The sequence below is a fragment of the Salvelinus namaycush genome, chromosome 28, assembly GCF_016432855.1.
Source record: "Salvelinus namaycush isolate Seneca chromosome 28, SaNama_1.0, whole genome shotgun sequence".
Taxonomy (NCBI): Eukaryota; Metazoa; Chordata; class Actinopteri; order Salmoniformes; family Salmonidae; genus Salvelinus; species Salvelinus namaycush.
In genome coordinates this window covers 25,842,464-25,859,803 of record NC_052334.1, presented here as the reverse complement: position 1 = coordinate 25,859,803, position 17,340 = coordinate 25,842,464, and the positions used below count along the sequence as shown (strand labels likewise).

At 46.1% G+C, this 17,340-nt stretch overlaps 1 protein-coding gene across 1 annotated transcript in view; it reads right to left on the bottom strand.

Moving 5' to 3' along the window:
• Positions 1–15,660, bottom strand: part of LOC120023296 (signal-induced proliferation-associated 1-like protein 1) — a 37,085-nt gene extending 21,425 nt beyond the window's left edge. The window contains exon 1 of the mRNA XM_038967327.1: positions 15,503–15,660. Coding sequence (XP_038823255.1) covers positions 15,503–15,660 — 158 coding nt within the window. The remainder of the gene's footprint in view (positions 1–15,502) is intronic.
• Positions 15,661–17,340: the final 1,680 nt, after the last annotated feature.

Below are 17,340 nucleotides of genomic sequence, written 5' to 3'. Positions count from 1 at the left end.
GCTAAGCTAAAGAGGAGACAGGGATAGGGTTTGCAGTTAGCTAAGAGGGACTGGGCTAGGGTTTGGTAGTTAGCTGAAGAGGGACATGCATAAGGTTTGGAGGTAGTTCAAGAGGGATGGACTATGGTTTGGTAGTTAGCAGAAGAGGGATGGCTAGGGTTTGGTAGTAAGCTAAAGCGGGACGGGGCTAGTGTTTGGTAGTTAGCTGAAGAGGGACGGGGCTAGGGTTTGGTAGTTAGTTCAAGAAGGACTGGGATAGGGTTCGGCAGTTAGCTCAAGAGGGACGGGGATAGGGTTTGGTAGTTAGCTAAAGAAGGACTGGGCTAGGGTTTGGTAGGTAGGTAGGTAGTTGAAGAGGGACGGGCATAGGGTTTGGTAGTTAGCTGAAGATGGATGTGGTTAGGGTTTGGTAAGTAGCTGAAGAGGGACGGGGCTAGGGTTTGGTATTTAGTTCATGAGGGACGGGGCTAGGGTTTGGTAGTGACTGAGAGGGACGGGGCTAGGGTTTGGTAGTTAGCTGAAGAGGGACAGGGATAGAGTTTGGTAATTAGCGAAAGGGAATGGGCGAGGGTTTGGTAGTTAGCTGAAGAGGGACAGGGCTAGGGTTTGGTTGTTAGCTGAAGAGGGATGGGGCTAGGGATTGGAAGGTTAGCTAAAGAGGGACATGGCTAGGGTTTGGTAGTTAGTTCAAGAGGGACGGGGCTAGGGTTTGGTAGTTAGCTGAAGAGGGACGGGGTATGGTATGGCAGTTTTGGTAGTTACTGAAGAGGGACGGGGCTAGGGTTTGGTAGTTAGATAAAGAGGGACAGGGCTAAGGATTGGTAGTTAGCTAAAGAGGGACTGGGCTAGGTTTGGTAGGTAGCTGAAGAGGGATAGGGCTAGGGTTTGGTAGTGAGCTGCAGAGAGACGGGGCTAGGGTTTGGTAATTACTTCAAGAAGGATGGGGCTAGGGTTTGGTAATTAGCTGAAGAGGGTTGGGGTTAGGGTTTGGTAGTTAGCTGAAGAGGGACAGGGCTAGGGTTTGGTAGTTAGTTAAAGAGGGACAGGGCTATGGTTAGGAAGTTAGCTGAAGAGGGACGGGGTAAGGGCTTGACAGTTAGCTGAAGAGGGACTGTGCTAGGGTTTGGTAGTTAGTTCAAGAGGGACTGGGCTAGCGTTTTAGGTAGCTGAAGAGGAACAGGGCTAGGTTTGGTAGTGAGCTGCAGAGAGACGGGGCTAGGGTTTGATAATTAGCTAAAGAGGGTTGGGGCTAGGGTTTGACAGTTAGCTGAAGAGGGACTCTGCTAGGGTTTGGTAGTTAGTTCAAGAGGGATGGGGTTAAGGTTTGGTAGTTAGCTGAAGAGGGATGGGAATAAGGGTTGGAAGTTAGCTAAAGAGGAACTGGGCTAGGGTTTGGTAGTTAGCTGAAGAGGGAAGGGGCTAGGGTTTGGTAGTTAGCTAAAGAGGGACTGGGCTAGGGTTTAGTAGGTAGCTGAAGAGGGACAGGGCTAGGGTTTGGTAGTTAGCTGGAAAGGGACGGGATAAGGTTTGTTTGTTAGCTGAAGAGGGACAGGCTAGGGTTTGGTAGTTAGCTGAAGTGGGACAGGGCTTTGAATTGGTAATTAGCTGAAGAGGGATGGGGCTAGGGTTTGGTAGTTAGCTGAAGAGGACAGGGCTAGGGTTTGGATGATAATCAAGAAGGACGGGGCTAGGGTTTGGTAGTTAGTTAAAGAGGGACAGGGCTAGGGTTAGGAAGTTAGCTGAAGAGGGACGGGGTAAGGGTTTGAAGTTAGCTGAAGAGGGACTGTGCTAGGGTTTGGTAGGTAGCTGAAGAGGGACAGAGCTAGTATTTGGTAGTGAGCTGCAGAGATACGGGGCTAGGGTTTGGTAATTAGCTAAAGAGGGTTGGGGCTAGGGTTTGACAGTTAGCTGAAGAGGGATGGGAATAAGGTTTGGAAGTTAGCTAAAGAGGAACTGGGCTAGGGTTTGGTAGTTATCTGAAGAAGGACGGGGCTAGGGTTTGGTAGTTAGCTAAAGAGGGACTGGGCTAGGGTTTGGTAGGTAGCTGAAGAGGCACAGGGCTAGGGTTTGGTAGTTTGTTAAGAGGGACGGGGCTAGGGTTTGGTAGTTAGCTGAAGATGGATGCGGCTAGGGTTTGGCATTTAGCTGAAGAGGGATGGGGCTAGGGTTTGGTAGTTAGCTAAAGAGGGACAGGGCTAGGGATTGGTAGTTAGCTGAAGAGGGACGGGATATGGATTGGTAAATAGCAGAAGCGGGACGGGGCTAGGGTTTGGTAGTAAGCTAAAGCGGGACGGGACAAAGGTTTGGTAGGTAGGTAGCTAAAGAGGGACGGGCGTAGGGTTTATTAGTTAGCTGAAGATGATGTGGTTAGCGTGTGGTAAGAAGCTGAAGAGGGACGGGGCTAGGGTTTGGTAGTTAGCTGAAGAGGGATGAAGTAGTGGTTGATCGTTAGCTGAAGAGGGACAGGACTAGGGTTTGGTAGTTAGTTCAAGAGGGACGGGGCTAGGGTTTGGTAGTTAGCTGAAGAGGGACAGGGATATGGATTGGTAAATAGCAGAAGTGGGACGGGGGCTAGGGTTTGGTAGTTAGCTAAAGAGGGACTGGGCTAGGGTTTGGTAGTATGTTCAAGGGATGGGGCTGGGTTTGGTAGTTAGCTGAAGAGGGATGGGAATAAGGTTTGGAAGTTAGCTAAAGAGAACTGGGCTAGGGTTTGGTAGTTATCTGAAGAAGGACGGGGCTAGGGTTTGGTAGTTAGCTAAAGAGGGACTGGGCTAGGTTTGGTAGTAGCTGAAGAGGCACAGGGCTAGGGTTTGGTAGTTAGTTAAAGATGGACGGGGCTAGGGTTTGGTAGTTAGCTGAAGATGGATGCGGCTAGGGTTTGGCATTTAGCTGAAGAGGGATGGGGCTAGGGTTTGGTAGTTAGCTGAAGAGGGACAGGGCTAGGGGATGGAAGTTAGTTCAAGAGGGATGGGATATGGATTGGTAAATAGCAGAAGCGGGACGGGATGGCTAGGGTTGGTAGTAAGCTAAAGCGGGACGGGACAAAGGTTTGGTAGGTAGGTAGCTAAAGAGGGACGGGCGTAGGGTTTTAGTTAGTTAGTGAAGATGGATGTGGTTAGGGTTGTGGTAAGAAGCTGAAGAGGGACGGGGCTAGGGTTTGGTAGTTAGCTGAAGAGGGATGAAGTAGTGGTTGATTGTTAGCTGAAGAGGGACAGGACTAGGGTTTGGTAGTTAGTTCAAGAGGACGGGGCTAGGGTTGGTAGTTAGCTGAAGAGGGACAGGGATATGGATTGGTAAATAGCAGAAGTGGGAAGGTTAGCTTACTACCAAACCCTAGCCCCGTCCCTCTTCAGCTAACTACCAAACCCTAGCCGCATCCATCTTTAGCTAACTACCAAACCCTAGCACCATCCCTCTTCAGCTAACTACCAAACCCTAGCCCCATCCCTCTTCAGCTACCTACCAAACCCTAGCCCAGTTCCTCTTTAGCTAACTTCCAAACCTTATTCCCATCCCTCTTCAGCTAACTACCAAACCCTAGCCCCATCCCTCTTGAACTAACTACCAAACCCTAGCACAGTCCCTCTTCAGCTAACTACCAAACCCTAGCCCCCGTCCCACTTCTGCTATTTACCAATCCATATCCCTGTCCCTCTTCAGCTAACTACCAAACCCTAGCCCCGTCCCTCTTGAACTAACTACCAAACCCTAGTCCTGTCCCTCTTCAGCTAACGATCAACCACTACTTCATCCCTCTTCAGCTAACTACCAAACCCTAGCCCCGTCCCTCTTCAGCTTCTTACCACACCCTAACCACATCCATCTTCAGCTAACTAATAAACCCTACGCCCGTCCCTCTTTAGCTACCTACCTACCAAACCTTTGTCCCTTCCCGCTTTAGCTTACTACCAAACCCTAGCCCCGTCCCGCTTCTGCTATTTACCAATCCATATCCCTGTCCCTCTTCAGCTAACTACCAATCCCTAGCCCTGTCCCTCTTTAGCTAACTACCAAACCCTAGCCCCATCCCTCTTCAGCTAAATGCCAAACTCTAGCCGCATCCATCTTCAGCTAACTACCAAACCCTAGCCCCGTCCTTCTTAAACTAACTACCAAACCCTAGCCCTGTGCCTCTTCAGCTACCTACCAAACCCTAGCCCAGTCCCTCTTTAGCTAACTACCAAACCCTAGCCCCGTCCTTCTTCAGATAACTACCAAACCCTAGCCCAGTTCCTCTTTAGCTAACTTCCAAACCTTATTCCCATCCCTCTTCAGCTAACTACCAAACCCTAGCCCCATCCCTCTTGAACTAACTACCAAACCCTAGCACAGTCCCTCTTCAGCTAACTGTCAAACCCTAGCCCCAACCCTCTTTAGCTAATTACCAAACCCTAGCCCCGTATCTCTGCAGCTCACTACCAAATACTAGCCCTGTCCCTCTTCAGCTACCTACCAAACCCTAGCACAGTCCCTCTTCAGCTAACTGTCAAACCCTTACCCCGTCCCTCTTCAGCTAACTTCCTAACCCTAGCCCTGTCCCTCTTTAACTAACTACCAAACCCTAGCCCCGTCCTTCTTGATTATCATCCAAACCCTAGCCCTGTCCCTCTTCATCTAACTACCAAACCCTAGCCCCATCCCTCTTCAGCTAATTACCAAACCCTAGCCCTATCCCTTTTTAGCTACCTACCAAACCCTAGCCCGGTCCCTCTTCAGCTAACAAACAAACCTTATCCCGTCCCTTTCCAGCTAACTACCAAACCCTAGCCCTGTCCCTCTTCAGCTACCTACTAAACCCTAGCCCAGTCCCTCTTTAGCTAACTACCAAACCCTAGCCCCTTCCCTCTTCAGCTAACTACCAAACCCTAGCCCAGTTCCTCTTTAGCTAACTTCCAACCCTTATTCCCATCCCTCTTCAGCTAACTACCAAACCTTAACCCCATCCCTCTTGAACTAACTACCAAACCCTAGCAGAGTCCCTCTTCAGCTAACTGTCAAACCCTAGCCCCAACCCTCTTTAGCTAATTATCAAACCCTAGCCCCGTCTCTCTGCAGCTCACTACCAAACCCTAGCCCTGTTCCTCTTCAGCTACCTACCAAACCCTAGCCCAGTCCCTCTTGAACTAACTACCAAACCCTAGCACAGTCCCTCTTCAGCTAACTGTCAAGCCCTTACCCCGTCCCTCTTCAGCTAACTTCCTAATCATAGCCCTGTCCCTCTTTAACTAACCACCAAACCGTAGCCCTGTCCCTCTTCAGCTAACTACCAAACCCTAACCCCAACCCTCTTCAGCTAATAACCAAACCCTAGCCCCATCCCTCTTGAAGTAATTACCAAACCCTAGCCCCGTCTCTCTGCAGCTCACTACCAAACCCTAGCCCTGTCCCTCTTCAGCTACCTACCAAACCCTAGCCCAGTCCCTCTTTAGCTAACTACCAATCCCTAGCCCTGTCCCTCTTTATCTAACTACCAAACCCTAGCCCCGTCCCTCTTCAGCTAACTACCAAAACTGCCATACCATATCCCCGTCCCACTTCAGCTATCTACCAAACCCTAGCCCCGTCCCTCTTGAACTAACTACCAAACCCTAGCCATGTCCCTCTTTAGCTAACCTTCCAATCCCTAGCCCCATCCCTCTTCAGCTAACAACCAAACCCTAGCCCTGTCCCTCTTCAGCTAACTACCAAACCCTAGCCCCATTCCTTTTCAGCTAATTACCAAACTCTATCCCTGTCCCTCTTCAGCTAACTACCAAACCCTAGCCCCGTCCCTCTTCAGCTCACTACCAAACCCTAGCCCCGTCCCTCTTGAACTAAATACCAAACCCTAGCCCCGTCCCTCTTCAGCTACTTACCAAACCCTAACCACATCCATCTTCAGCTAACTACCAAACCCTATGCCCGTCCCTCTTCAACTACCTACCTACCTACCAAACCCTAGCCCAGTCCTTCTTTAGCTAACTGCCGAACCCTATCCCAGTCCTTCTTGAACTAACTACCAAACCCTAGCCCCGTCCCTCTTCAGCTAACTACCAAACACTAGCCCCGTCCCGCTTTAGCTTACTACCAAACCCTAGCCATCCCTCTTCTGCTAACTACCAAACCATAGTCCATCCCTCTTGAACTACCTGCCAAACCTTATGCATGTCCCTCTTCAGCTAACTACCAAACCCTAGCCCAGTCCCTCTTTAGCTAACTGCAAACCCTATCCCTGTCTCCTCTTTAGCTTACTACCAAACCCTAACCCCGTCCCTCTTCGGCTAACTACCAAACCCTAGCCGCATCCATCTTTAGCTAACTGCCAAACCTTATCCACATCCCTCTTCAGTAAACTACCAAACCTTAGCCCCATCCCTCTTCAGCTACCTACCAAACCCTAGCCCAGTCCCTCTTTAGCTAACTACCAAACCCTAGCCCTGTCCCTCTTCAACTAACTACCAAACCCTAGCCCTGTCCCTCTTCAGCTAACTACCAAACCCTAACCCTGTCCCTCTTCAGCTAATTACCAAACCCTTGCCCCGTCCCTCTTTAGCTAACTACCAAACCCTAGCCCCGTCCCTCTTCAGCTCACTACCAAACCCTAGCCCCATACCTCTTGAACTAAGTACCAAACCCTAGCCGTGTCCCTCTTCAGCTATCTACCAAACCCTAGTCCCGTCGCTCTTCAGCTACCTACCAAACCCTAGCCGCATCCGTCTACAGCTAACTACCAAATCCTCGCCCCATCCCTCTTCAGCTAACTACAAAACCCTACCCCATCCCTTTTCAGTTCACTTCCAAACCCTAGCCCCGTCCTTCTTCAGCTAATTACCATTCCATTGCCCTGTCCCTCTTTAGCTAACTACCAAACGCAAGCCACGTCCCTCTTCAGCTAACTACCAAACCCTAGCCCTTTCCCTCTTTATCTAACTACCAAACCCTAGCCCCGTCACTCTTCAGCTAAATGCCAAACCCTAGGCCCGTCTCTCTTGAGCTAACTACCAAACCCTAGCCCTGTCCCTCTTTAGCTAACTACCAAACCCTAGCCCCACCCCTCGTCAGCTAACTTCCAAACCCTAGCCCCGTCCTTCTTGAACTAATTACTAAACCCTAGCCCTGTCCCTCTTCAGCTACCTACCAAAGCCTAGCTGCATCCATCTTCAGCTAACTACCAAACCTTATCCCAGTCCCTCTTCAGCTAACTACCAACGCTTGCTCCGTCCTTCTTGAACTAACCACCAAACCCTATCCCTGTCCCTTTTCAGCTAACTAATAAAAACCTAGCCGCATCCATCTTCAGCTAATTACCAAACCCTAGCCGCATCCATCTTCAGCTACCTACCAAAACCTAGCCACATTCATCTCAGCTAACTACCAAACCCTATGCCCATCCTACTTCAGCTACCTACCAAACCTTAGCCCAGTCCCTCTTTAGCTAACTACCAAACCCTAGTCCCGTCCCTCTTCAGCTACCTACCAAACACTTGCCCAGTCCCTCTTTAGCTTACCACCAAACCCTAGCCCAGTCCCTCTTTAGCTAACTACCAAACCCTATGCCCGTCCCACTTCAGCTACCTACCAGACCCTGGTCCCGTCCCTCTTCTGCTAACCACCAGACCCTGGTCCCGTCCCTCTTGAACTAACTACCAAACCCTGGTCCCGTCCCTCTTTAGTTACCTACCATACCCTAGCCGCATCCATCTTCCTTTAACTGCCAAACCCTATGCCCGTCCCTCTTTAGCTAACTACCAAACCCTATCACAGTCTCTCTTCAGCTATCTACTAAACCCTAGCCCCGTCCCTCTTCAGTTACCTACCATACCCTAGCCGCATCCATCTTCCTTTAACTGCCAAACCCTATCCCCGTCCCTCTTTAGCTAACTACCAAACCCTAGCCTCATCCATCTTCAGCTAACTACCAAACCCTTTCCCATCCCTCTTCAGCTAACTTCCAACCCCTAGCCCCGTCCCTCTTGAACTATCTACCAAACCCTAGCCCTGTCCCTCTTCAGCTAGCTACCAAACCGTAGCTCCATCCTTATTCAGCTAACTACCAAACTGACAAACTCCAATTTGCCTGGATAATAGAGTGTTCTGTCATTTTGTTCACTGGGTTGGATGTTGAAGGAGATTTTTGACAAACATGATGATCTACTGATTTTTTTAAATAATCTTGAAGATTTCCCATCATTTTCAATGTCATACCCTGTCTTTTTTACAAAAACAAAACAAAACTGTCTTTCAGTGATCAGTGTCACAATGATCCCAAATATTACAATAGCTTTTGAGAAAAAGACCCACTCTTTTAAAAACAGGGGTAGAAAATAGCAACACATGTTTTCATCCATCTCTCTCCAGACCGTCCTTTTGGAAATTTTTCTTGATAAGCCATTCTAATCAGTTCTCAGACAGAGTTGTGAATTTGTGCCATGTTCTGGGGTCATGACCTCTCTGTTGCTGCCTCCACCAGAGTATCTCCATTTCACACGGGAGGAAGCTTTCACTCAACAGCTGGGCTGTCTTTCTTCTCTCCTCATGTACAGAACACAGACAGACGCTGTTATTGCATTCTGCATCTCTGCATCCTCTCTTCCTCACCAGCCACCATACGCTTGGGCCCAGGGTCCTGCAGGGCGCAGGGAAAAACAAATGTCACTCAGGATTGGGAAAGGTTACGGGGAAGCCGAGAGCAAGACACAGTTAATTTGTTCCCCAGGGTTGAAGGAGTAGACTAGTAGAGGGATCTGGCTTTCCGAACTCCAAGTAGTGAGACTGTATACTTCCAAAATAAACAGCTGCACACACCTTTGAGAGAGAGAGAGAGAGACTGTACTACAACTGTCTGACACAGAACGACAATACATACATTACATTTCTGTATTATTCTGTATTGATTTCCTTTTTAATGCCCTTTTGAATGTTGGCAATTGCAATTAATACAATTTAATTCATACAAGATTACAGTAGTCTTCAGTTAAAAGTTTATGATGGATAAATTCTATGTTTATTAAATGCTTATGTGCAATGTACACATATATAGACACAAATAGGAGCTATCAATTGCATGGTTAAATTCTACAATATATCAATCATTAGCCTTCAACTTCCTAAGGTCCTGCCATGTTGAGAACTTCTAGATGTCACCATGATGGTGGTCCTAGACTCTCTTTCTGTCTATCTGTCTGTCCTCTCACTGAATCGCTGACTTTCAGTGTGTCTCTCTCCCCCATCTCACCGAGGTCACCCCGTTGGTATCGCAAGCACAGCAGTCACATTGTGCTTCAACGCAGACAGATTGCTTATAATAACCGTAAGGGACCTTTCATTTTTCATTGTCAGCGATTTGCGGGATAATTTTGGCACCCTTTAAGGATCCAACTCCCCTAATAAGAGGGTAAAAATAAACAAGCTAGTTGTGAAAGCACTATATCGGGATGGCATAATCCTATTTACAAGTCTGAACGTGCTCTGGGCAATGAGATCAAACCACTGCAACACGGTTATAGGTGGCAATTTTCACTATTTTTAAAACCAGAAACTACCGAGCCTAAGGCCTTAGAGTGCCAGGTTTACTAAGTGGATAAAACGTCACTTTCTAAATTTCATTACAAAATGCCAACTAAGAAAAATGCTCAGTCAATCTATGTCATATACTCAGTATTAGACATACTAGAAGTACATGTATTTTGGGGTCAGGTATCGACTAGTACATTTGATAATTTATTCATTTGTAAATCTATTTTAATTAGCCATTTAAGCATTAATGAACCAGTTTCAAATATTACAGTTCTGGAAAGTATAGATTTTTTTAATAAGATGCAGAATTTCTGCCTCTACTGTATAAGACCTCTGTACAGTACAGTGTGTCTCTCCTGATGGGATGGCTGAGTGAAGAAGGTTCTGTTTGATTCTGTATCAGATCAGGCTCTTGTGACCAACAACTAGTGTCTGAAAACCAGTTTCTGACATGTCTAGGGGGTTTGGTGGATATATTATACTGCAAGGGGTGAGGGTTGTAAGGGAGGGGTGAACTTACAAGAAAGAATAAGTTACAAGAAAAGGGAAAGGGAGAGGAAGTGTGACATGGAGGAATGGTTTGATGGGGTAAAATCAAGGAGCTAGTCAAAGGTTAGGGTACACAGAAGATAGTTGTGGGAGAGGAAAGCAAGTGGAATATAGAAGGAGAAAGAGGGGTGGGAGAGAAAAAAATAATGCAAAGTACTGTTGTAAAAGGGAGAGGGAGAGGAATTGATCAAGGGAGGCTGAGGGACAGACAGGGGTTGAAGGAGCGAGCTGATTTAACAGCTTCTGTGCTGAGTGAGATAGACATTTAAAAACATAGCATTAGATCGATACAGGAGCCTGTTTCTTATGATAAGATCAAATCCATTACTGTCTTCAAACTTCAACACAATGAATTCTACCTGCTGTGTAAAACAATAGTAAAATAGTTATAGTCATTGCTCTGTTAAGTTCTGCTCCATGGGTAATATTTCTTAACAAATTAAATGTGTTACCAATGTAAATGAAGCTGCCTCTTTCTACTGGAAATCAGGATTACCATATCCACAAAATGTTCAATATTTCAGGTTTAAACTATTTAAATTGTTTACATAAACCTATCAAATGGTGTATTGAAAATGCTTGGGGTTCACACCGGGGCAAACTGAAAATAAAACCATGTGACGTTCATTATCAGCTTCTATTTACCCCTTTCCTGCACTCTCTTTATATATCTAATATTTCAAATTTACCACCGTCCAGGAAAAGTGACACAAGAAACGATAAATTCCCTTCTAATTCCAAATAATTCCGATTACATGGACGAGTAGTTTTCAATCAGAAAGATAATCTGGATGATAGATGGTGGGATAATTGGCTGTCTCTGCCACGTAAATATTGTGTCGTTCTATTAATCTTGCCGAATGAAGTGTCACTCTGTCACTCATTCGTCAAACTGAATTAGGAAATATAACGAATAAATAAATGTATGTGGGTGGAGGCTGTGTATGTGTGCGTGCGTGCGTGCGTGCATGCGTGCGTGCGTGTGTGTGTGTGTGTGTGATGCAATGGCATGGATGGAATTTGTGGGTGCTATAGTTACTATCCTACCAGTATAAAAAAATAAGAATGCAGGGTATAGTTTCCAGGGAAAACATTTTATTATACAGTTATACCTACTTCAGTAGAGGTTGAAATAAAACCATATGCACTATTACACATCTTTAAACATTACATTGTAACCATACCCCATGCTAAATCTTGACACAGGCATTTTTATCAGTAAATTTACCCCTGGTACAGTACTGTATTTTCTGTTTCCGGATCCATTTCTCTCGTATGTTAAATCACTCAGAGGCAGCTCGTCCAGACAGGGAATATTTTACTCCACCAGTTTATTGCCACACGAAGAAGGTCCATCCTTTTAGATTTACATTGAACCCTAAACTATATGTTAGACATATTTGTTATGACAGGCTTTTCCCCCCAGAAAATATTTAGCATTGTTGTTATTGTACTGGCATTCATTTAATGAATTCCCTTAGAAAGCTTGTGATATAGTCCTAATGTACAGACTCATCCAGACACAGAACCTACTTTTCCCTAGCTAATATGTCAGCTTGTCTCTTAACCTGTGTGGGAGGAAGATTAAAAAAATCAACCAGTGACATCTTCCTCATTTAATTTATAAAGATCATAATTAATGACCTGCAGGCTGCAGGAGACCCCATTTCAGAGCGGAGACAAAAAAGGCCCCAGCCGTAAGAATAAAAATGAAGTTTTCATTGAATTCTGAATCAAATCTCAAATATCAGTAATTTAAAAGAAAAGGTCAGCTCTAATGGGGTCCCTCCCTGCTTTTTAATATCTCATAATTCTCTTTAAGGAGCCTACCTGGCGTGACGTGGTCTGCTAATTGAACTCTATTAATTAATAGAACCATCAGGTGTTTGTAAAGGCAAACAAAAAGAGTGGTCCTCTTAAATCCCCACAGTGCTGGCCTGGCCTGTGGGCAGGTGAACTGATCTCCCTGCACGGCGCGTGACAGATTATATCTGCGAAGGAGACGGGCCACCGGTTTATCTGCCTGATAAAGTCAGATCCTCGCTCCATTTTCAATCATCAGAAAGGAAATTAGATTTAAAAAGATCTCGAACTTTGAAACATGAAAGACAAAAACCACAGATAGGCCAAAATGTAATAAACCGAAGGCATCTTTAGATCAATCACTAAACAGAAAGTGTTGCAACATTAGCAATGCTACACTTCCGGTAAATCCAGTCATTCATTATATTTTCATTTACTCTCGGAAACCCCAGACCTTGGACCAATGTAAGCTAGGCAACAACAGCACAAGGTCTGGGAAGGATGTTGGATTCTCTTGGGAAGAACATTTCTGCGGAGGCTCTTCTTCGGACAGACAGCTCTCCCAACAAATCACAGGTCTGGGTAGGCGGCAGCAAGGCTTAAAATGCGGTGCTCATGTTTAGCTTGGGCAACAAGCGGATACGGCAGTGACGTCACCGGTGACACGCGTCTCATTTCCGACTCCTCTCTGTCCCAACTTACTCCAGAACTTCTACAGACTTGTAAACCGGAACATTGGAACATTGAGTGAGGTAACCCGTCTGTCTAGAGAGACTTATTTTAATTCAGGCTATATCAGGTCATTGTTCAATGGATTTAATGGATATTCCAACACACCTTCTGTTACACATTGTATTGTCTGTATTGCATGTAAATCATGTGTGTTACCTGCAGGTCAGTATTGCAGAGATGGTCTCCAGAGGAAGCCATGATAAAGGAGTGTGTTAGAGACAGGGGAGGTAACTTGGGGCATTGAGAAGGACCAGCTGGGGGCTCCACTGCCTGCGGAGAACAGATGGGCTGTTTAGAAGGCAAGCTCTCTGCATGACGTGTGACAGATATCTGCTCAGAGGATGGGCCGCCGATTTATCTGACTGATAAAGTCAGAGCCTCAGCCCATTTTCAATCATCAGAAAGGAAATTAGATTAACGAGATCATGGTATAAGCAGACAAATAGAAACCCCATATTTTCTTCATGACACTGTAGATTCCTGAACACAGCTTGAATTATAAAAAGGAAGAATCATATTTGCTAATATTTGATCTAAATATCAATTGCAATTTTTCAGAAAAAGGGAACTTTCAGTTGTGTAAAGAGAAGCCCCTCTATCTATTCTCTGCCTCTCCTCCTGTCCCAGTTAAATCACAAAGCACATTGTGTGTCCATAGTGCACAGGTATGGGGACGGGACAGGTCTGTCATTTCATTTCTGTGGGCGAACAGGCTCCATACCTCAGTCAGACATACATTTACAGTACCCCTGCTCTCCCCTGGTGGGTCAGCCCCTCCCCTGCCTTCCAGCCCTGACACGCATAGCAAGCATCCCAGGCCTCGTAAAGCTGACATCTTCACTAAACTATGCTAACAAGACCATGGTGATTTGTATATGCACAGTTTCCCGGCACGTGGCAGTAAGGCGCACAGGAAGAGAGAGAGCCCAGGGGGAATGAGGGGATCAGGGGTGGAATCTACAGGCCTGTTGATGGGCAGCCCCTCAAAGTTCCACCGCACCCCTGGGCTCTCACACATGGCCAGCAGGACAGCAGGGGTGGCAGGGTAGCAGGACGGGGGACAGGCAACCCCAGGGATGTCATGGCCAGGACATGGAAAATTCCTCCTGTGATTCTCCACAGCGGTGGGATTTATAGACCTCTGAGTGAATGGTTGGTGCAGGTGCAGAGCAACTGCCTCTCTCTGCTGATGCAATATATTACAAAGCAACTAACATGGCTTAGGGTGTCACCACAAACAACACAGTTATTATTTAAGGTTTATTTTTTTAAGGTGACGAGATTGAACAGCAAAGGCTGGATAAAATCACGTTGGATTTAGGGTTTGGAAAATCATGTGTATAGATGTGTGAAATGTGGGGTCAAATTAATCCAATTGTATATGTTTTGGCTCCTCTGATAGATTAAGGTAAAAATAGAATAAAGTCCGATTTTGTTCCATCTGAATGGCTTTAACATGTTATTTAATTTACAACAGGTACCCATGTTATTAATAGTGTTCATTCCAAATATATAACAAATCACATGGATAAGACAGAACGACAGCAGCCTAAAACTATATCTGTGTCGATGTATCTGGTTAGGCATGGTTTCACTAGAACCTTCCTCCTCTCTATTAATACCTGCCTCTGGGCTTGGGGACAGTGAGCTGTCCACTGCTCACTACAGGGTGATTGAGGGCCTGCATGCTCTTTTACGACCCGACAGGTGAGGCTTATTTGAGGGCATTGATAAGAGCATCACCCCTGTCATGACCCAGCCACGCTAATTTGAGAGACTCCCAGTTAAAATTATAGACACTCGTTTAATTGTTTTTTTCTGCAGAGGAATGACATTCAGAGGATTAGATAAGATCCAGTTCAGTGCAAAAGATCTCGAACTTTGCACCATGAAAGACAAAAACCACAGATAGGCCAAAATGTAATAAACCGAAGGCATCTTTAGATCAATGTAAGCTAGGCAACAACAGCACAAGGTCTGGGAAGGATGTCGGATTCTCTTGAAAAAAATTGTTCTGGGAAGGGTCCTCTTCAGACAGACAGCTCTCCCAACAAATCATGGGTCTGGGTAGGCGGCGGTGAGGCATAAAATGCAGTGCTCATGTTTAGCTAGGGTAACAAGCGGATACGTTACCTGCAGGTCAGTATTGCAGAGATGGTCTCCAGAGGAAGCCATGATAAAGGAGTGTGTTTGGGACAGGGGAGGTAACTTGGGGCATTGAGAGAGGCCACCTGGGGGCTCCACTGTCTGGGGAGAACAGGATGGCTGTTTAGAAGGCAAGCACTAAACCCACACACAGATCATCACTGTATACAGAATAAATATGATTGGAATGAATCCAGACAGTTCATTAGGATTAAATGAATAAGAATAGAGAAACCGCAACAGAGACAGCACAAAGGATAAACCATGGATACAAAAAGAGAATAAACAGTACATTGACATGATTCTGTTGGAAGCAGAGGAGCAATGGTTGAGTTACACAGAGGGAGAAGGACAGGGGCCATGTAGATAGAGCTGTGTAGAGCCCAACACTTCCTCCTGTACAGTATCTCTACCTCCTGCCACACCTGTCCCGGAGTTCATCCCATCCACCGTTTGAAGTTCCAACTTATCTCTCCCTTCTATCTCTGGGCCCATTTCACATCACTGACTGTTTTCTTCTCTCTGTGCTTCTGCTACATCCTCTCCCTCTCTAACTCTTTATCTCTCTGCCTCCCCCCCATTCTCTCTCTCTCTCTCTCTCTCTCTCTCTCTCTCTCTCTCTCTCTCTCTCTCTCTCTCTCTCTCTCTCTCTCTCTCTCTCTCTCTCTCTCTCTCTCTCTCTCTTTCTCTCTCTCTCTCTCTCTCTCTCTCTCTCTGGTTTGGACACCAGGGCCAACCAGGGGGATGAAGGGGTAGGAGTGAATGAGAGTGCCCCCACTGATCTGCTTTCTTCAGGCTGTCAGCGTGCCCTGGAGTGGGCCGTGTGGACCCGCTGTCGGAGGGTGTCATGTTTCCAGGGCTGACACTGTGGCCCCTCTGTCCTGCCTGTGGCCCGGACTCAATGGGGCCTTTGATGGGACACCAGAGGCCTTTCATCATGCACCCTGCCCTGGAGCACGGGGCCGGGAGGGGGTGGGGGGGGGGGGGGGGGGCTCACAGCCCAAAACACCTGGCAGGTACCGAGGACCATGTGCCTTGGCCAAAACAAAAGCCACTCTGTCAAGTCATTTATTGCAAATTAATTTCCTCTCCCCATCTTTTTGCATTCATAAAACGCAGGGGGGAAGTGAGGGAGGGAGAGACAGGGTGCTTACAGTGAGCCACTCAGCAGGTACAGATGAACTGTCAGCTGCAGGAAGTAGGTTTATTTACACAGGCAGATTAAGGAGATCAATATTAAAATAAAATAACAATTGGGAAATCATCAGGCTCTTTAGTAAACTGGATAACAGCTAATCTGCTGAATACAATTTGCACGTCATACATTTTTCATAAGTACACATCATCCTGAAAGCATTAAATACTCCTTGACATCTTTTTGTTGTTATCCATTTCATGGTTTTATTTATTTTTAAGCTGTATGTTGTGTATGGATATAGTTGATTCGTAAGTACACTTCCACCTACCCTGGGTCCTATCTCGCTTGGCCCTTTAATGCACGCCTTGTGGCACATCTGCCCCCTCCTGTGTCGCCCTCTCACCCCCTTCCCCCAAACACTGTTACATCCCTGGACTCATCCTCTTCCTTCCTTATCTGCAGTTCAAAGCCTGATGACTGAATTATCTCTGGATGGTCAGAGAGAAAGGAAACAACTGTCTGCAGCTCTCAGCGTGGTGGGGATGCTGTTCTCCCACAACCGCCGGGTTAACTCTGACTCCCTTCTTAATCCCAATGAAGAGAGAAGGAGAGGGAAACGAGAGAGAGAGAGAGAGAGAGAGAGAGAGAGAGAGAGAGAGAGAGAGAGAGAGAGAGAGAGAGAGAGAGCAGTGTGAGGGCGCATCAAGGCCATTGCTGGTCTGTCTGCAGGGGTGGAAGTAACAAATTAGAAATACTATACTGTAATTGAGCAGCTTTTCCAAGTACTTGTATTTTTGAGTATTGTACTTCGCTACCTTTTTATAAACATACGTTACAGAGTACCCTTTTGTAGGCTATCCATAATCGTAGATCGTGAGGGCACGGAAAGTTTGCAAGAGCTCCCCGGAGCCAGAAAAAAAACTGCTCATCATTGTTTTGTCAGTGACCAATCAAATCAAATTTCACGCATTGCGCCAATACAGGCCAATCAGATAAAGCTGTGCATACAAACTGAACAATGACAGACAACGACAAAGCTAAAACATGTTTTTAGACATTTTTGCACATTTATTGAAACTGAAATACATTAACATAAGTACCCTGAGTCAATACTTTGTAGAAGCACCTGTTGCGGTGATTACAGCTGTGAGTCTTTTTGGGTAAGTCTCTAAGAGTTTTTCTCAACTGGATTGTACAATATCTGCCCATTATTCTTAAAGAAATTCTTCAAGCTCTGTCAAGTTGATTGTTAATCATTTCTAGACAACCATTTTCCATAGATTTTAAAGCCAATTTAAGTCAAATATGTAACTAGGCCACTCAGGAACATTCAATGTTGTCTCGGTAAGCAACTCCAGTGTAGATTCGGCCTTGTTTTTTAGGTTATTGTCCTGCTGAAAGGTGAATTCATCTCTCAGTGTTTGTTGGAAAGCAGACTGAACCAGGTTTTCCTCTAAGATTTTGCCTGTGCGTATAGC